General features: G+C 43.4%; 2 protein-coding genes across 6 annotated transcripts in view; one reads left to right on the top strand and one right to left on the bottom strand.

Annotated features, from left to right (window-relative positions):
* Nucleotides 1–2,460, top strand: part of DRG1 (developmentally regulated GTP binding protein 1) — a 35,108-nt gene extending 32,648 nt beyond the window's left edge. The window contains exon 9 of the mRNA XM_003419193.4: nucleotides 1,001–2,460. Within this exon, the coding sequence (XP_003419241.1) occupies nucleotides 1,001–1,100 (100 nt within the window). The 3' untranslated portion in view covers nucleotides 1,101–2,460. The remainder of the gene's footprint in view (nucleotides 1–1,000) is intronic.
* A 3,147-nt stretch (nucleotides 2,461–5,607) lies between these two features.
* Nucleotides 5,608–20,658, bottom strand: part of EIF4ENIF1 (eukaryotic translation initiation factor 4E nuclear import factor 1) — a 48,832-nt gene continuing 33,781 nt past the window's right edge. For 2 of the 5 annotated variants that reach the window (XM_064272458.1, XM_064272459.1), the window contains exons 10-19: nucleotides 19,073–19,305; nucleotides 15,851–15,922; nucleotides 15,222–15,405; nucleotides 14,018–14,097; nucleotides 13,555–13,697; nucleotides 10,810–10,894; nucleotides 9,464–9,596; nucleotides 7,737–8,081; nucleotides 7,272–7,436; nucleotides 5,608–6,371 (exon numbers count right to left, since the gene is read on the bottom strand). In XM_064272458.1, coding sequence (XP_064128528.1) covers nucleotides 6,130–6,371; nucleotides 7,272–7,436; nucleotides 7,737–8,081; nucleotides 9,464–9,596; nucleotides 10,810–10,894; nucleotides 13,555–13,697; nucleotides 14,018–14,097; nucleotides 15,222–15,405; nucleotides 15,851–15,922; nucleotides 19,073–19,305 — 1,682 coding nt within the window. In that variant the 3' untranslated portion in view covers nucleotides 5,608–6,129. The remainder of the gene's footprint in view (nucleotides 6,372–7,271; nucleotides 7,437–7,736; nucleotides 8,082–9,463; nucleotides 9,597–10,809; nucleotides 10,895–13,554; nucleotides 13,698–14,017; nucleotides 14,098–15,221; nucleotides 15,406–15,850; nucleotides 15,923–19,072; nucleotides 19,306–20,658) is intronic. The other 3 variants (XM_064272460.1, XM_064272461.1, XM_064272462.1) reach the window with 3 other exon arrangements.

The raw sequence follows: 20,658 nt of genomic DNA, 5'->3' as shown, positions 1-20,658 counted from the left end.
TTGTCCAGTTCCATCCCTGTCTGGAGAGAGGAGGTGTTGATTTTATTGCAGGCATTTAGTATGATTGCTAAAAACTAGTTTTCTAGTTTAGGATAGTAAAATTGTCACTTTGCATTTATTTAAATGTGTTTATTTGTTCATTTGAAAAATTTTATGTTTATCTTACCAATTCTGTTTTATCTGTTGCTAATAGCTATCTTTTTTTTTTTTTTTTAAATTGTTCCTAGCTTAATGATTTCTTTTTGGAATATAAATTTTTAATGAAGTTTTGGCTCAATGACAGTATAATAATACGGCCATCATTTTCCATCCTTAGATACATTGTTAGCTCTCAGCCTCTGTGAGACAGGGCTCAGTGTCTTATATACCAGTTTCTATCCTAGCATGGCATATTCTTAGTCTGAGAGGCCTATGGGTACAAAATGCCTTCATATATTCCAAGAAATCAGTAGGACACATCAATACAGTTTGCTGATTGGGGAGAGTATTTTCCTAGCATAGCTGAAGGAGGAAGATCTATATTTCTTATCAGTTACCACTGGTGGTTTTAGTAGACCCAGTAAAAAGAGAGTATTCTGTAAGTCTGTAATTGACACATAAGTGTTTAAGACTCAATTTCTATTCTGAATAATCTCAGGATATTTCTCTGTAATGAACCCATGCTTTCTCCTTTTAATTTAAACTAGGCTTCTTAGACTGTTCATTTATGCTTCTTTCTCTTTGATCTTCTTAAACTGGCTGTGGGACAAGAGGCACCACATAACTTCCCAGAGGCGCACACCTTGTATGCAGAAGGCTCCAGTGTACCACACTGCTGAGAGAACTAAAGTGTGGGATTTGAGTGCGGTGCTTGAGCCTGGGAGTGGGGACTTGGCTGTTGACAGGCCTGTGACTCTTAAGGACTGAGATGCAGAATCTGAGCCCAAGGTGGCACCCAGGCAGATAGGACAGAGGCTAGATTATCATTTTCACTGACTGTTCTTTTTTCCTTTCCATTCAGCGCTCTGGTCTGGGGTCTGTCTGTGAAACACAATCCTCAGAAAGTGGGTAAAGATCATACATTGGAAGACGAGGATGTCATTCAGATTGTGAAGAAGTGAAACCTTCCCCTTTTCCCACTGCCGGGCCAGCGCAGCAGCATTCCCCATGACCAAGCACCCTGCCCCAAACCCCTTCTTGGCTTTGGCAGCTGCTGGATCAGGATTCAGGGGGAGGGAGATGGAAGCACCCAAATTGGAACTTCACTTTTCTTATCTTGGTGTCACCTTGTATGTTGAACTGCATAAAGGACCCGGTCTGCTGGCTGGTTGCGTGCAGCTCATGTGTCAGTATGAGGATTCCTTTTGGGATGGACTCTAAGGGGAGGGTACGTACGTTGAAGCAGCTGCAGAAGGGGCATTTGGGAGCTTATTCTTGAGCGTGAAATGGATATAAAGGTGCCATAAAAATATATAAAACCAAACCTATTGCCGTCAAGTCGATTCCGACTCATAGCAACCCCTATATGCAACATCCTAAATGATTAGTCATGGGAAGCTCTTCCAATGGGATGTGACCTTCAGTTGTTTCGAATGAGGTCTCCCATGTGAGGCTGGAGAGAGGAAAGATTTGATGAAAGTTAACTGATTATTCCTTACAAGGGTAGCCCATTTTGGGAGAGAGTGTAGTGTGGCAGTTGAATAAAGTACCCTGACCAGAGAGGATTTGAATTGCAGGCCCACTTCTAATTATCTGAACAAGTTATTCAACTTTTTTTGAGCCTCATGTTTCCTAATGTAACATGGTTATAGTAACAGTACTTACCGCCTAGGGTGATGATGATTAGTGTTAAGGGAGACGGTATTGGTAAATTACTTAGCATAGCACCTCACACTTTGTAAATGTTGGCTCTTGTCATTGGTCCTTTCCCTTCTTGGGCTCCCTGCCTGCTTTAGTGAGAGCAGAGCTGTACATCAGGAATGTTGAGCTGAGCCATGCTGCCAACCAAACCACTAAGGGTCTCTTTGCTGCTTGAACTCCCATGGCAGTCTTACGCTGAACCACATAACCTGGGTGAAGGCAGGGAGGCAGAACACTGCAGGTAAGGCATCCAGTGTGATCAGAGCAGAAGATTTATGTGTACACATATGTATATGTGTGGAGATAGGAGGTTAGGTTAGGAGGAGTGGGATCAGGATTATTTGAGAGAGAGGGTACTAAGGACATTATCAGAGGTTTTGGGGACCAGGAATAAGGGGATTGCTCTGACAGTGGGAAACTAGTTTGCAAAATTCTTGGTGTGGTAGGCTGAGCTAGTGAGAATATGGGCAGAGACAGGCTGTGAGCGCATGGGGACAAAGGAGAAATCTAAACTTGGTAAAAGACTGACTTGTTCTTTGGAGGAAATGAAATCAAAGATTATTATCATCCCTGAGATCCATACTGAAATAGAGTAGGGTGAAAAAAAAAAACCCATATTGCCATCAAGTCAATCCTGACTCATGGCAATCCCATGTGTACTTCCTTAGGGAATCAGGGCACAAGAGAGTAAGGATTTGCGTTTAGTTGAGGCAAGATGGAGCTTCTAGCAGATTCTGAGGGATGGAGATGTGCAGTTATCCACATATCAGCCTTTCCTTTCTCTACTGTTTGTTCCTCCTGCTGCCCTAATAACAGGTTTTTCTGTGGTAATCTTGGAGCTGTGACTTAGCACTGTCCCCAGACTCAGCTGATAAGCCCCTTGGGACTGTCAGGCCTGGTATCCCAGTCTCCTTTGAGGATATAGACTTTGCCATCACTGGTGCGTTTACGACAGAGGCCAGATCATAATCTAGAGCCTGACCCAACTCATCAGGGCTGGCTGGCTGAGCTGTGGGGTTTTCAGCAAGGTGTGCTATCCAGCCAGAGCATACTGGGTTTTGGGGGGATCCTCATACAAAATTCATTTTTACTTAGCACTGTTCAGGTGTGGGGGAGAGAAGGTTGCTGAAATCTTTGCTTCTGTCTTTCAACACCCTGACCCCCTCAGTCTGTTGTTGGCTAATGCTTGAGGATCACCCAACTTTTTCTTTTTCTCCCCTTTTGCGTTAGACTTGGCAGTTTTGGGAGAGGGGGAAGTTTTTGTGCTGGAAATGCTACCAGGGACGGGGCTGCTGAGGCAGTGCTTTCCTACAGCCAATGGCTTTGTCCTCCTGAACTTCTCTGAGACTGTAGTGGTTTGGCTGTCACAGCGTGGCTCGAATTTCCTGTGCCGTTACATGTTCCATGGTGTTTCTTTCCTGACCTCACACAAATAAGCCAACCCTGTGGCATTAATTAGCTAGAATACTTTTAGTTGTACTTAACAGAAAGCATTAATTTAACCAGCTGAAATTTAAGGAAATTTGGTCCCTCATACAAGTTGTTTGGAGTTCGGGTGGACCCAAGATAGCTGTTATGTTATTGCGGATCCAGGTTCTTTCCATCAGGCTAATATGTCCATTTCAGTTTGTTGGGTAGCTGGCTTACCTCACAGTCATAGAATGTTTGCCACAATCCCAGGCCTTACATCCAGAATCCAGTGGATAATAAAAGGGCTGAATCCTGTCTTTCTGAAAAGCCATTTCCCAGAAGCCACCCAGCCGATCTGTCCTGTGTCTCATGGCCTAAATTGGGTCACATGTCCATTCCTGAACCAGCCATTGGTAATGGGAATAAAATGATTAAGAATCAGTGTTCACCCCTATGAGTTATTTCCATTCCTGTGTTGTGTTTGTGCTTATCTCTGTCATTCACAAGGAGAGGGGCAGTGAACCTGACTTCTCTTCCCTCTTAATACAGAGCCTGGCTCATGAGACACACTATAGCTGTCTCCTGAAAGAGGCCAGACCACACTCTCCATTTTATTCCCATTGATTCCCACTGACCTCCCAAGCACTAGCTGCTCAACGCTTTCCTTTGGAAGGCAATATTCTTACCTTCCACCTACCTGAGCCCACTCCTTAAAGGTAATTTTCATGAGGTTCTCTGTGGCCCTCTACTCTTATTGGAGGATATTTTCCATATTTTTAGCTTGTCTTAACCTTTATTTTGCACCTCTTTCTAGCCCTGATTTTTTCTAAACCCCTGTCATGCCTGTTAGACTTCTCAGAATTGCTTCAAAGACATTTCTTCCTGTTGGCTAACACTTGCTTCCTGCACTCACCGTGTCAGCTAATATTAGCTTCCTCATTTGTTCCCATCCTCACCTCCATCCACTGTGTGCAACAGAAGTTTTACTAAAACCTGTTACGTCTAGTTTCTGTGCTGATATTCCTGCCAATTCTCCCTTAATTCCTTCAGGCTCCGCCTTACTGGCTAATGGATTTGCCATTTGCTTGGTGCCTACATTTGTTCATTTCTGCCCCACCAAACTTCTGTCCTGAAAAGGAAGCCTTTACTGATAGCTCCCATCCACCACCCCCGTCCCTACACCTATTAATGTTGCTCTAACATGAAGGGGAGCTAAGTGAAAGAGGACCCACAATAAAAGTGGAATTAGATTCAGGCACCTGTGTTCTGCTGCCATCACTTGGGTCTGCATTCCAGCTTCCACCTGTGGTAAGAAGAAAGCATTTGCAAGAATTTTAACCATAGGGTCTATTTTTAAAGCTGAGGAGTCACACTAGAAGTGAACAGTACGGGAGCCTTAAGAAGTTGAACGAAAAGTACCATGAAGACAGAGATGTCATGCTCAGTCCACGAAGACTGGTTTCGCTGACAGGTGACCTGCTTTCTTGTGTTGCTGGAAGTATAGGGCAGCATGGGCAGCTCCAGGTTTACCATCACCCCAAATACTCTAGACTTGGCTGTTTTTACCCTTGCAGTCAAAATCCACCTTGCCCTTCACCTGTGTTTTGGAAAATAGCCCAATTATTTGACCCTTCAGTGTGAAGTCAAGAGTAGCTTTTGTGGCCCTAAATGGACAAATCAAGAACTCAGGCAAATCGAGGTGGAGCTTGGGAAATAGGTATTGTCACCTCAGATAAATAGGAATGAAAAATCTTTGGTCAGGAAAGGCACCCCAAGATCCTACAGTATTCTGTTAAAACTCCTTTTCTCCAATGCTGTGTAGTTAAGGTGAATAATGAAAAAATTATGAGCTGAGGAAAATTCTCTATGGAAAAAGTGAGACTAATGGATTGAATCAAAACTCTGCGGCCCCATTTTTCCCTACAGGGGACTTTCTGAGTTGGAGAAACGGTGTCAGCAAACTGTTGGCTTTTTCCCCAATAAATGCCGATTTATTTGTTGCTAGTTTTGGACTTGGGGCTGGAAGAGTGGGAGAAACCTCCATATACATGATTCACCAATGAAATTATTTTCAGTAGGTGGTTTAACCTTGGAAACGGCATACTATAAACATCCTGGTATTAGCCACAAGGGTGCCTGTAGGGTCAGCTCAGCTTAAGTTTACAGCAAGCCCACTTGGGTCTTTGAGGCTCAAGAAAGAAGGCCATAGATTGCTCTTCCTAAATGAGATAAGGAGTTCAACTCCATGAAGTTTTAAAGAAAAATTAAAACTTCAGATCACTCCACATGGCTTAGGAAGAGCTGGCTGGAAACATGGAGGAAGAAATTCAGGGAAGAAATAAAGACAATGCCATTCACTTCATTCACACACTTAGCATATGCAACTTTAATCAACCAAAAGAAAAAGAGTCCCAAATGTACAAGTGAAAAGAATCCAAACTGTTGACACAGGCTTAACTAATATCAGCTACTTTTATGTACAGCTGTATAAGTTCAAAAAGCTATCCTATATGTATATACAAAAGTTGTTTATACACAGGTCTGTACATAAGGGTCTATACATTTAATTCCTCAGAACCCTTAGGTGCCACCTCTTGAAGACACCAACACTTCATTCACATATCTTACAAAAAAAGAAAGACTTTTCAGGATTGACAACACTGCCTTCTATAATCAGACCGCAGGCCCCACTCGATTAAGAGATCCTTCTCCATAACGCAGACCACACCAGATGCATGGGCATTCACTCTAAAGGCCCCTCAAACAGCTTTGCCAGAGTGCTCCGAAGTAACAGCCCGTAAACAAACACCTGATGAGGAAGCTGAGTCCTGACTTGACTGCCACCCTAGGTCCAGGCTTAGGTGAGCATGCCTGCCTTGCTCACTGTCGGTATTCCAACTCATCTACGCTGATGACTTTGGCGGGCATAGAGGGGAGGGGCTGCTGCAGCACATCTGAGCCAAACCATTTGGCAAGGCCCACCGGGGAGGTGCTCCTCTGGTTGGAGCGGTGCTCCAGCTGGGAGTGCACGTGGGGCAGGCCTGACCGGCTGGGCACATTTTGGGGAGTTGTCGGAATGCTGACAGCTGCTGCCTGGGAACCGGAGCCTGGAGGATGCAGAACTGCGGGATAAAAAGGAAGGATTATCACTCAGCATGAGGAGAATAAGTAGTTCTGCATGCCCACTCCTCACTTATTGACATTAGGTTCCAAAGACCAGGTTAATGCAAAAACTGGCATAAAGTGAAAATGGAGGATGACTACGTCATTACACAACTGCCAAACCACTAAGAATCGTGGCCCAGCCAAGCTGATGCATAATCTTATCCACCGCAGCCAGTGTTACTCTTGCCTTACACCTTGGCATCCGTTACTCCCAGATGTATGTCGTTAATGTGCAAAATAGTCGGATAGTAGATTTTTTACTATTGTAAATGCAAAATGTCGAGAAGTGAAGAGTAGGCGTACTAAGCCCTGTTTCACTCAAACCGTATACATAAAACCCCCAAAAGAAGTCTTTACCTGAGGATTGATTCTAGGGTTTCTTTAGGAAACTCCTTTGCAAGATGCCAACACTACCAGAAGATAGGTCATATACCTTGAAAAGCTGAACTACTCAGTAGCCATCTGGGTTATTTAAGAGCCTATCTGGAATGACATGACCACTACCCTTCCCATGGCAAATAGCCACATCACAGAAAACACTAATACCTGATGAGAAGGCATCTACTGTGGAAGGCCCTATGCTGAACCTCTATTCAAAGGATTTTCAGCCTCCTCCTCTAAGAAGCAAAGAAAAAAGAAAACCAGTGTATACCTGCCTCTCCTACTACCCTTGAAGGGAACAGTAATCCCAAATCGCATTGAGGTTGGTTTACTTCATTCTATACTCTGGTTACAGATGGAACCCAGCCATCTTACTAAAACAGGTTAAAGAATGAGGATACCTCAGTGCCAATTTATCCCCTTCACTGGGAACATCCTGAAAGCTTCAAGCCTACCCGGCCCCACGCTGAGCCTACCTGAGCGCTGTAACTGCTGCTGCATCATTGCCAGATGCAAAGGTGTCCCAGGACGAGGGTTTAGGAGAGGGTGACTAACAGCGGGTAAAGGGTAAAAAGGCTGACCCAGGATAGGGGCAGATATTCCTTGTAAATGAGTCAGGTCCATCCCAGGAGGAAGCACACCTATTGGGCAGAAAAAAGAAACTGCTGAGTAGTCTTAATCTTCCCGGACATTTTCAAGATTGAATTTACAGTTTTGCTGATCTGGAAGTTTATGAAGAATTAAGAATGCTTGAGCTAGGTTCCTAATCTTAAAGGACTAAGGGATGGATTGGATTGGACCCACTGCCAACCAGTTCAATGGAAGAATCTAGTAATACTTCTGGGCATAGAAACCTCCCATAGTGCAGCACTTCACTGGCACCAGCAACTGTTATCATACCAGGGTCACAAACCTATACGCAAGCCAGGTCAGAAACTCACCAGCTTGGAGCAAACTTGGAAGATGCTGTGGGTGTACTCCCTGGGCAAGCATCCTTTGGACCAGCCCTGGGTGAAGCTGGTGAGCAGGCCGAACGATCGGTACATGGGGGACAAGGGGAACTTGGTGGACAGGGCGGAGAAAAGGTGCTCCTGGAACTGGGGAAGCCAAGGTGGGTGTTTTTCTCCCAGTTCCCTTAGGTCGATAATCTTGTTCTTTGGTGTAACGGTTGGTTTGAGACAGTGGGGTAGAACACGAAGACCGCTGCAACGTTGACAGCTTGGAGTTTGTAGTGGGAGAAGAGTCTCGATCAGCAGTGGGCACAGAGGTGGATGACAGGCGGTTCTCTGTATGGATCCAGACAGAATATTTTGGTATTGGCAAACCTCTCCTAAACACTTGGGCCTCCTAAGGATACAGTAAATCTCATTTCTTAAATATGTCACAATTCTTATTTAATCCCTTCATCAAATTCAGAGGTCAGCATAGTAAGGACCATCACTTACCTTATAAAGAGGCCCAGAAGACAGATTGTGAATCTAGGTCAAGGGTAGTTAAGGACAAAGCTGGGACTAGACCCAAGTTTTCAGGTCTTCCAGCTCCTTGGTGGAACAAAGTTATTTCTGCTATGCTCTGGAAAACCAAAGGCTCTGAAGTTCTAAGAGCACAACTTTTAAAAAAAATTGTGCTTTAGGTGAAGGTTTACAGCTCAAGTTAGTTTCTCATACAAAACTTTAGACACACATTGTTATGTAACCCTAGTTGCTAACCCTATAATTTGACGGGACACTCCTTTTCCACCCTGTTTTTCCTGTGTCCATTCAACCAGCTCATATTCCTTTCTGTCTTCTCATCCTGCCTCTTGACAGGAGCTGCCCACTTAGTCTCTTGTATCTACCTGAACTGAGAAGCACACTCTTCATAAGTATCATTATATGTCTTATATTCCAGCCTAATCTTTGTCTGAAGAGTTGGTAAAAGCACAATTCTTAAGAAGCCCAAGTCTTTATTATAACCATCCCAACCAGGAATAGGTATGGATAAGTGACCCTGGCTATCAGGTCTGGTGGGCTAACTCAGTTGGACACCCCACTCTGCTAGTATGTTTGTGGCTCAGATTTGTCAGCTACTTTGTATTAAATGCCTTTTAGCCTAAGGGGAAAATCAAATGAGTCTAAAATGATGCAAAGCATCAACAGAAAATTTAAACAACAACCACAGTCTGGTGGAGGAATCTGAACTGCCTTCTTAATAGGACCACCAGGCTGGTAGCGCTCTTTCACCGTATCCAAGTGTGACTCTAAAAGCCCCTCAGACATTTTCTACATATGTTTAAGAGGCCTCTTCCTATACACACCTCCTATGCACGTCAACCATCGCATACGTTCTGTCGCACACTTATCTCCACAGACTGGAGAGAATCTTCTAGAGGTAAAACTGGTTGAATTATATTAATTTGCCAAATAAATGTACTATTAATTCAAGAATCTTAAGGGTCTTAAAGCTTATTCTTCCTGTCTAATACTGGCACTCATACCATTATTAGATTGGTCAGAATTTTGAGTGGCTAAACAATTCTGAGCTGGCCCAGCGCATCTCACTGTCAGACACAGAAGAGGGGTCAAGAGAGCCAGGGGTCTTGCCCAGGGCTTTGCCGAGAATCAGGTCAGGGCTGTATTCTCTCCATCACACACAATCTTGGACAGCTGCACCTCAAACACTGCAGTACCTTCACTGGCCTTGTGAGTGTCCTCTTTACTATCACTGAGAGCTGCTTTTCCAGATGCTGGCTCCTCCTTGCTTTTCTCTTTGCTCTCGTACATCTTACGAATCACTGAGGTAGGGGTGAAGGAAGGAGAAAGCTGCAGAGAAAAACAATTAGCATTAATACATTCTCTTAGTGCCTTTCCCTAATCAGCCAGAGATTAACTGGCCAAGCTACTCAACAAGTTAAAGAGTCCCCATGTCTGCCACATGGTAGCAGAGGCCAACTCCTATGTTCTGGTCTCTAACTGCTGGCAGAAACAGTATGGGGCAAAGAGTAAGACTCACAGGTTACTTTCATCAAAACCTAGATTTAACTCTAGTACAAAGGTAGTAAAAAAAAGCTTCAGCCTACCTGTGTCTATAATGATGGTGGACCTACTGATACAGGCTTTGCATCAGCCATTTCCCCGGCCTGGCATTAGGACATTTGGGAGAGGACATTTCAGAGACAATCTTAGAATCTAAAGTACTCTATACTCCCAATGTTTCCCTTTCTACCTTGGCTACCAGAAAATTCACATTAGGTTAATATCTCCTCAGCCATTAGGATTCACCATTTGGGGGCATTTCCCATCTCTTCACTGTCTATAACTACTTTGATGATTTTATTATGCATGTGCCTTTTTTCATTAAACAACCCCAAGTCCTTGATGATAGGAGACAGAGCAGGAATTATGAACAGAAAAGCTCCTTCTCCTAGACTCTCCCTTCAAAGGTCATTGGTGAGAACATCCACTTGGGGTCCTGAAGCATATAGCAATAGTTGCACTTGCCTGTCAGTCTCAACTAGATGATAAAGGTCTGTGGGAAGTGGAATTCCTTTTTTATTTTGCTGGTACACAAGCCAGTTAAAATCAGGCATGTCACCACAAATAATCAAACCCCGTTATCCTAGCTTTAGTTCATACCATAGAGGTCTGAATGTGAATTTCTCAACTCCCTAGCATGTTCCACTTGGACTCCCTATGATCTGACCCTAGTCAGCCTTTCCAGCCTCGCCTCCTGACCTTCACCCTTGTCTTCCCCCCGAAGCAACTATTCATTTGTCTAACATACTACATCACCTTGTGTGCCCTGCATGCTCATCTACCTGCTGGAACACGCTTTCCCCACTATAGGGGCCTCACTACACTCCTAACAGACTGTTCTGAAAGGGGAAGACCTAATAAATAGGTAAGTATGAACGATGGACTATGAGATCAGTTATTCCTGTGGAATGCACTCAAGGACATTTTGTGCACAAAATGGTACAACATACGCACAACCGAACAGGGAGAAATCTAAAGGTCATTCACAAAGGTCACTGACCATGCTTGTGATGGAGGCAGAGGGGGCAGGGGAAGAGGAATTCCCTTGATGTACGGGTGCTGGCGACTTGGTCACTCGCTGCTGCCTGTGAAGAAACCAAGTATCAGTGTTGACTGCCAAACTGCTCAAATCCAAAGTCCTAAAATGCGATGATACTCGAGCAGCCAGGGAATTCAACATCTCCTTTCCTTTATCCAGTTCACTTTCCCAGGTATTTAGTAAATACTTAATAAATGCAAAAGCATATGCTAAGCTCTGAAAAGTGACAAAAGCTTAAGGAAACATAGTCCCAGCCTTCCCAGAGCTCTCTGTCCAGTGGGGCAGATACTTACCAACCCAGAGCAAACCAAGGCAGTAGGCACCAACAAGGTACAATGGGTCGAGGGAATGACAGGATCGTCCTACTGAAGCTTCTCAGGGAGCAAAAAGAAGCTACAAGATGGAGCCCAGTGGTTCAGGGAACAGGTATAGACCTTGGGAATGGCCAGGTTATCCAGGGTGGGTCTACCGTTTATTTGTAGACTATACTAGATGGCAGGGGCACATGTCCATCTCCAATACTAGTTAGGACAGTGCCTGGCATAGAACTGATGCTCTGTGGTTTAAATCAAAAGAGAACCAAGAGTTTACACTATTAGGATCACGTTACATGCAGCATTCCCAACCACTCCTGGTCTACACACAAGACTAATCCCAAGCCTCCCAAATAAAGGAGAAGAACGGACTTGTCCCCTAGCCATTCTACTCTTTCTCCCTTACTGGAAGAAAACAGGCAACAGCTGATGTAGGTATAAACAGGTTGAGAGGAGAAAATTACCTGAGCTCAATGGCCAATGACAGCTTTACTACATTCCAACTAAGTCAAACCTTGTGCCACAAATGCTAAAGTGCAAGTAGAGTCAGTGACTCCAGAAGCTGAATCACAAGCAGGTGGGAATCCTAAACCCATAGCTTCTTTCCAGGTAAGCCCCAGTGTTGCTACTCAGTGTGCTATGGACAGCACGCAGATCGGTGATATTCTGAGTAAACAGGAGGTGAACCCTGACCTGGGGGTCCCGCATGACCTGCCATTTGTTCGTTCTGGTAAACAAATAATTGAGCACCTACTATGTACTACACACTGTTGTAGGTGCTGGGCATACAGCAGTGAATAAAACAGACAAAAATCTCTGCCCATCTGGAGATGACATTCTTCTGGCTGGCGGGTGGAGAGGGGTTACTGCAGGCACGGAGATGATAGAGAGTATGGTCAAAGGTGATAAGTACAAGAGCAATGGAGCAGGAAAGGAAAAAGGCATGTCTGTTGGGGGACACCCAAGAGGCTGACATTTGATCAAAAACATTACTTGCTAGTTTTACGTCACACTTTAAAAACCTAAGTTTCTGTCTTAGTAAAATCCAGTTATTTACCCCATCTACCTCACAGGACTGTTGTCAATATCATATACAATTTTGGACGTTGACTGAAAGTGCTTTGAAAGTCACAAATCACGCCAGCAGATCTCAGGTTAACTACACTACGTAGTACAAGAGACGCCAAGGTTAAAGGGGCTCAGCAGAGTAGTCCCATACTCTGGGCTCAGGCTGAAGGTCACTACAGATGAGATGCACGCACTTGTGCAAGGGTGGCTCCTGGTCTCAGTGCTCTCCTCCCTGCTCAGAGCATCACTGCCACTGTATAGGTTAGGAAGGAAACCCTATTTTAGGCCGCTAGACTTCTGCATGCAACTTTAAAGTGGTAAACTTGCCAGGGGTCTATACAATCCAGGGACAGGAGTAGGAAAGGCACCTTCTGAAACTGTCAACATAAACATAGGAAACTGAACAGGACAGCGAGGAAATGACATGGCAATTGTAAAAATATCAACACACAAATTGTAATTAAGAAGTATTGTACGAGCAGGACTAAACTGTAGTATTCAGGGATGCACATTTGGGTGATAAAACTGAAAAGGAGGGTGGCAGTTACTCAAAAGCTGGATGGTGGTCACTTCTGGGAGAGGAAGGGAATGTGGCTTGGACAGAGCACCTGGAGGGCTGCCAGGCAGTTAACAAGATGTTTGCCTTGTAATAAGCTACACATTTGTTTTAGGTAGTTTTCTCTGTTTTACTTTGCAGTAAGGAACAATATTGCTCTCTCTCCCCCTTTCCTCCCCACCTTATGGCTCGTTTTTTACTCTTTGTTACAACTAACTAAAAGAGGCCAATGCAGTTCAGTAATCTACTTGTTAACAGCTCTGGTCAGCCAATCCACTCCCATCAAGGAATAGCTTGATCACCTAACATGGAGTGTGGGCAGGGGAATGAAGATGGATTTTGACTTCCATCATTTCATAAGCATAACTCCAAATAAGGAACCTATGCTAACTATATCTATAAAAATCCTTTAATTGGCTGAAGGCATCATAAGATTTTAAAATAAATTTACTCCTAGCAGTGAGGTAAATAGGGCAGGCAGCATTCCTTCCATGTGACCAATTAGCAAACTGAAAGCAAAATGTAATTTACAAATAAGAATACAAAACAAAAACATCACAGGCTGCAAAGCGGACACCCCTGCAGTAGAGCTCGGTGGTATAACTTGTTGATCATGTCCTCTACTGGCAGCATTTGGGGCGAGGTGGAATCCCCACCACGTGCTGCACAGCAGGTTAGCATGCATAACAATTAGATCGCAGATCACTAATTTGCTTATCTGAGGAAAACTCCTTTGCTAATCCAGCATGGATAGGATCAATGACTTACCTGTTTCTGAATCCATCTCTGGTTCTGTCCACCTGTGGTTTGCCAAAACCAGGCTGGTAGAAGTTTGCTGCCTGCATTGCAAGGTCATGTGGCAAAGCCAGCCCCTCCAAAGTGGCCTGTTGCAACTCCAGCTGGCTCATCTGCTGAACAGAAGCAGCAGAGGAGGATCAGCAGAGGAACGAAGACTGTCAATGTACTTTCCAAAAACATCTCCTAGAGAAGTATGGTTGAGCAGCAGCTAACGAAATCCGATACTGCAAACCTGACTCACTTGTGCTGCCACTTACTGAACAGGATTTTAACTGTGTTTATTACTTCAGTTGCTCAGCAATATCCTAGCCTTTGTTGAGCTTGAATTAGTTCAAAGCCACTTCCAAGCATTGTAGCAATTCCCCATCCCACAAGCAACAAGAAGGTTGAAAAGCAAGCAACAAACTGAGTTTGAGAAAGAGCTCAGCCTGACCTGGGCTGTGACAGGACTCACGGGCTTGCGCGTGCCTTGGAACGGGTCTCCGAGCAGCTGCTGTGGCCCTGCTGTAAAACCTGTCGGGTAAGTTACAGTGTCAGTAAGTGTCATCCTGAGAGGCACTATCACTTATGCCTGCTGCTCTTTACTGCACACCGTCTCTTTCCGGAAGGACTGACTCCCTGGGCTGATGGACGTCCCTCTTCTGCTGTGCCCCGACAGTGAGCTATGTGAACCTCAACAGAGCCCTTAATGACCCTAAATGCTGGTATATCCATCTTCCCCACTAAGCAGTCAGCTTTGCTTCTTTCAGAGCGGGGTCCTCCATTTGGGAGCTAGAGCTTTTCTTGTCAGTGACTTTGCTCATTATCTCCAAACCAGCTGGTACCAAAGCAGAGACCAGCACTCTTATGTTCACAATCTTTCCACTCATCTCCCTATAGTGGAAGGGAAGATTTCAAACAATGCCTCTCGGTGTGTGAATGGCAGGGGTCGGAGTGGCCAGGAGCTTAAAGTAGTCCAGCAAGGTCTATGAGATTCTGTACAAGCACTTTGCTAGTACAGCTTTCTGGAAGGTGCTTTTTCTGGCCACATTCTGAATTAGCCACTAAAAACAAAACAAAACCTGTTACCATCGAGTCAATTCTGATTCATAGCAACCCTACAGAACACAGTAGAACTGTCCCATAGGGCTTTCCAAGGCTGTCAATCTTTACAGAGACAAACTGCCACATCTTTCCCCCACAGAGTGGCTGGTGGGTTTGAGCTGCTGACCAAGCACTTCCAAATTAGCCACAGACCTGTTTGAGTGTCTGCCAACTTCATAAGCTTGGTAGAGGAGCCACTACTCCACCTTCTACTCTAACAAGGAAAAACCTACGAAGTCAAATTAACTTTTGATTGAATTCCCAAAATAAGACTAAGGAACTGGATCCTATTTAGAGCAATCTCAAGGGGGGAAAATCTACAACATGAATATACTCACCTAGAAGAGAACCTGGATAATCCTCATTTGTCCCCTTCCCCCCACCCAAAAAAAATGATAAATTTACAAACTTTTTTTTTCCACGGACATCTTTTAAATCCTTCAAGGATGTCTGTGAAAAGTTTGCCAGTTAGAGGGTACAACTATAACCTTTGCTGTGGGAGGGGGAGGAAGGCAATACAAGATGGAGGAGGCTTTATGCACAAGGGTATTTACCAACTGGTGAAGATATTCTAGGGCGAAGGTAGTCTGCCGAGGCTGCTCGCGATTGAAACACCTGTGATAAGGGAGGAGTGGGTGCTCTTTGGCCTAGTAAAGATGTTGTAGGCTCCAAGCTCCCCATAAGGCCACTCAGAAGATTGGAAGACGCAGGTCTCTGAACTGGTGGACCCAGAAGTTCCTAAAGGCAGAAAAGCCAGAATTCTATGAACAAACCTAGTTCCTCCTCCTAGTCAGAGGCTGTGGATTACGGATGAATATTTGGGAAGCACGTGATGAGTCTCCCTCATGCTCCACTGAAGGAGCTGGCATGTGTACACACAACACATTTCTTTGAATATTCAGTTTTCAACATTTGCTTTAAATTAGTGCTACAAATACAGGTTTGATACTTTTAAGTTCTGCAGAAATTGCAAACCAGAAATCAAGGGCTTACACTGTCATCTTTTTTAGCCACCCTCCCAACTGAGATCACCAGCAGCACAGAACAATGTCAGGCAGCAACATCACACCCTTGATTGCCAGGCAACAATTTCGCTAAGGCTCAAATGTGGAGCACCATGTAATACCAGTTCAAGGAACTACTCTTCAGGACTCTGAGGCCTCGCCAGAAGATTGTGAAGTACCTGGAGGATGTTCTTAGGGACAGGCTGGCCTGGTATCTCCGCAGGGGACATCAAATGGCTTTCAAGGTTTCGCTAAAAAAGTCAAAGGAAAACTGGTTTTAACCTTCTTACACACTTAATTCTAGTTTAATTAGGGACCATAACAAAGCACAAAAACGTCCCCAAGGAGCTGACACTTAAACAGCAGAAAACTAAGAGACATCAACTTGTTCCACTCTCTCATCAAACAGGTCTCAATGATCTAAGAATGAAAGAACCTTCCCATGTACAGGCAAGTCCACTCAGAGACCAGCAAACAAGGTCTCTTCCTGTGAGGCAACCCTAGGCCATTTCACTGTTTCTACTACTGTGACCAAAAGGGAGAAAAAAAAAATGATGAAACTGAAGAACACTTACATAGTAAGAAACTACATGTATGAAATTTCATAATTCACAGATTTTAATTTGGAGCAACCCTTGCTTGCTACCCATTATCTTTAAAAAGATTTACAGACCACTGACAGTACTAAGAACCTAGTATACAAGATGCAAAGTCTGGCCTAATTGTTACATTTCAGGGAATTTAAACTTTGTTGTATCTTAAAAAGCTGTTCCAAAATGTGATATGTAGGGCAAAATTCAATGATTTCACTCTTTGCTCTTTTAATGCAGCATCCAACCTGCATTACCTCCCACACTTCAGGACATCCCTGAGCCCATTTGCACAACATGCCTGAAGGGCTTTCTCTTACAATTGTTCTTCCACTACATGGAAGGTCCTTGCCATGACAAGGACCATTGCTGGTTTTAGACTCCGTACTAAATGCAGATGATTTTAATAAGAAATCTCAAGAGTCATTTAATTCCATCTAATAAGAACAAATAGGCTACTTTGTACTACACATTGCTTATTTGGAGGATAGCTTCTACTATTCACTTTGAAATGGAGTTTAGACTGAACCAACATGTCCTATTTGGGGATGAATATGATTGAATGTAAATGGATAGAGCAGATCAGATATAGCACACAACACACACACAGCAGTAAAAATTAAAGACACTGATTTTAGAAGTAGGCCATGATTTAAAAAACAACATGCAAATCAAGCAGTATTTCGGGATAACACCTGGTGTGCTTATTAATTTTCTTGTTGCTTTCTTTCATAGGTTAGGTTGAGTTTGTTAGTCTTTGCACAGCAACTTGAATTACATCATTTATCCCTTTTAGGCAGGTGTTTGAGGCTCTGAAAGCCCTAAACAATCACTTTCACAACTCATGGTCAGTTGAGTTATTATCAAACCCTAGAATCATACCTGAAACAAACCAAGTGTCCAAAAACAAACTTCTAGATCCCCCTGTTCCCACTTCTTTGCTCACTGATACTAAGAAGGAAGCTACTTACTAGGCTTGACCCACACCACTGCATACCAGTCAGCACCCAACTACCAAAACACAAAGGTAATGAGGAAGAAGAGGATATTTTGTGATTTTGTAATCTGGTCTTCATTTAAAAGCGTTTGTATCTAATAGTTCTTTGTGTGGGAATAATTCAATTTGCAAGAGCATTCCCTTGTAACTGAAATGGTGTGGTCTGATACACAGGAATAAGTCTATATATCTGAAATCTATTTCAGAACTGAGATGTCACTTTTCAGAGGTAGAGGGTCGTTTCTGGTACTAAGGCCAGGTATAGTGACACCTCTGTCAGACCTAGGTATGCTGGAATCTCTATAGCTAACTGCTGATCAAATAAGGTAAGTCAAACTCTGTTGCCTTCCTTTCGTACAAGGTACAATGAGTCAAACAGCTACTGCTGTTCACATCTAGCCTTAGAGGCTTCCAGAGAAGAACGTGTCAGAGGTAAAAAAAAAAAAAAAAAAAAAAAAAAGGAGGTGAAACTCAATGGTGAGTCTGGGATCTTAAAAGCTAGCAAGTGGCCATTTAGGACACATCAATTGGTCCCAACTCACCTGGAGCAAAGGAGAATGAAAATACGAGCCCAAGAGACAGAAAGGGTTACATAAACCAGAGACTCCATCAGCCTGAGACTGGAAGAACTAGGTGATATACCCGGCTAACACCAGTGACCGCCCTGACAGGGAACACAACAGAGATTGCCTGACAGAGCAGGAGAAAAGGGGGTGCAGAACTCAAATTCTAGTAAAAAGACCAGACTTCATGGCCTGACGGAGACTGAAGGGACTCTAGAAGACATGGCTCCCGGACTCTCTATTAGCCCCAAACTAAAACCATTCCCAAAGCCAACTCTTCAGACAAAGATTTGACTGGACTATAAGACATAAAATGATACTTATGAAGAGTATGTTTCTTAGCTCAAGTAGACTCACGAGACTAAATGGGCGGCCTTGTCCTGAGGCAATATGAAAAGGCAGAGAGGGACAGGAGCTGGTTGCATGGACATGGGAAATACAGGGTAGAAAGGAGGAGTGTGCTGTCACATTACAGGGAGAGCTACTAGGGTCACATAACAATGTGTATATAAATTTTTGTATGAGAAGCTGACTTGAACTATAAACTTTCACTTAAAGCACAATTTAAAAAAACTCAAAAAATGGTGAATTTTCTACAATTTAGCAACCACAAAAATGGTGATATTGAGACATTGGCTATGGGCTGAGAGCTACCGCCAGTAATTATGTAAGACCAGTGTGTGCTATATACCTGCTTTTACTGACACACAGTCATGTTATAAACCAACTTCGTGTGTAAAAATATTTTAAAGTTTGGAGTCACAACTTTTTCCATTTATCAGTTAAAAGAATGTATTTGTCTTGAAAAATTCATCTTAGATACTTCATAAATGATTTGTATGGCTGCCAATTACCTAATCAAGAAAGCAGGTAATCCCAGGTATCCGGGAGAAGGTGTGGGAAAAAAAGATTTTATTATAAAAATATGGTAAGTTACATGAACTTAAGTAACCAAATAAAGTGTCTAAAAGATATTTCTATGGCTTCTTAAGCAGTGATTTAAGATAATGTTTAATCTTTCAAATTTTATAGTGTTACATACATATTATTATGTATTACACTAATAAGTCATGTACATATTAATCATAAGCCTGCTTGTTCTTGTAAAGGACACAAAAAAGCATCAAGGACCAAATGACTCCTGAAGAACTTCCCACTTACTTAGAATACCTTTTTTAATGCATTTACTGTGGTGGGAAGTGGAACAGAAGGGACAAGGAGAGAAGGCTGGGTTTTGTGCCATATACTTACATTGGCTTTGGGCTGTGAAGGCAAAGTCCCACTTGCCTTCATGGTGCTCACTAGTTTGTTGAACGCAGTCATATCTCCATCCTTTTTGAGCTGCCGACTGCTTGTTACAGCATTTAGAGTCTCCTCTAAATGTTCTGCCATGAAGGGAGTTGAATTCTTCACTTGCTGGTCCACCTTCAAGCCCTTGAGCCCTGCTTCTACCTCTTCCACTGAAAGCACGACCCCTGAATGCGCTGAAAAGTTGAAAAAGTCCAGGTTAAGCCAGGCAAAAGGATATTTGGTAGGAACTCTCTTTGGTTACCATTATGCTCAAGGTGAAAATAATTTATTTCATGGCTTAAGTGAGGCTTTCAGAATAGGCTGACACCAAAAACAGACAAACTGAAGATAGTTAAAATCACAAGTGCTCAGCAGGAATAAGGCTATAACTGTGTACTTACTAATGAAGTGGCATAAATTAAACCTAAAATGGCTGGATTTCAGTTTACTTGGATCCACAATTAATGCCCGTGGAAGAAGCAGTCACGAAATCAAACAATGTATTACACTGGGCAAATCTGCTGCAAAAGACCTCTCTTTAAAGTGTTAAAAAGCAAAGATGTCACTCTGAGGACTAAGGTGAGCCTGACCCAAGCCATGGTATCTTCAACTGCCTCACATGTGAGTGAAAGCTTGATAATGAGTAAGTAAGACTAAAGAAGAGCTGATGCATTTGAATTAAAGTATTGGCAGAGAATACTGGATATATCATGAACTGCCAGAAGAACAAACCAATCTGTCTTAGAAGAAGTACAGCCAGAATGCTCCTTGAAAGTGAGGATGGTGAGACTTAGTCTCACTTACTTTGGAGAAACTAGCAGGAGGGACCAGTCCTTGAAGAAGGGCATCATGCTTGATAAAGCAGAGGGTCAGCGAAAAAGAGGATGGACTGACACAGCGGCTGCAATGATGGGCTCAAACATGGCAACAACTGTGAGGATGGCTCAGGATCGGGCAGTTTTGTTCTGTTGTGTATGGTGTCATTATGAGTTGAAACTGACTTGACAGCACCTAACAACAACAATGGATGCTAGAAACTGAGGGGCCATGACCACAGGGTGGTATGCTTTAAAATGTGACATGCTATGTATCTGAATCTCCTCTGGAGACGTTACTCAGGGTCCCTAGGACAGGAATCCCAAATAATCCAACATCAGGAAGATTGCTACCTGCACTATGGTTATTATAATACTAAATTTTTATGTTGGGGATTTATAACCTAAGCAGAAAGATGGCAGAGTGGGGCAAAGGTGTGAGGAGCTAGCGAGTTATGCTTAAAAGAACCAAAACAGACACGGGAGAATTACAATCAGGCTCCAAGTAAGAAACAGAACTTAGAAGAAAGGTTCTTGTCACGGGGCCCAGGGCCCGCTGACTACTAGATTTTCAAAGAGGTGGTACTGTTTGATAAAATGAGCTTTTTGTAAGAACATTAAAGAAAACCCGCCGTAAATTTGACTTTTGATAAAATAGCAGTATGCTAGATCAACTGCCCTAAGGCTGAGCATTCAAACTTTTCCAAACACCTAAAGCAGACTCTCATAAAC

The sequence above is a fragment of the Loxodonta africana genome, chromosome 19, assembly GCF_030014295.1.
Source record: "Loxodonta africana isolate mLoxAfr1 chromosome 19, mLoxAfr1.hap2, whole genome shotgun sequence".
Classification (NCBI taxonomy): Eukaryota; Metazoa; Chordata; class Mammalia; order Proboscidea; family Elephantidae; genus Loxodonta; species Loxodonta africana.
The sequence above is the reverse complement of the archived record's forward strand: the minus strand, read 5'-3'. Positions and strand labels throughout refer to the sequence as shown.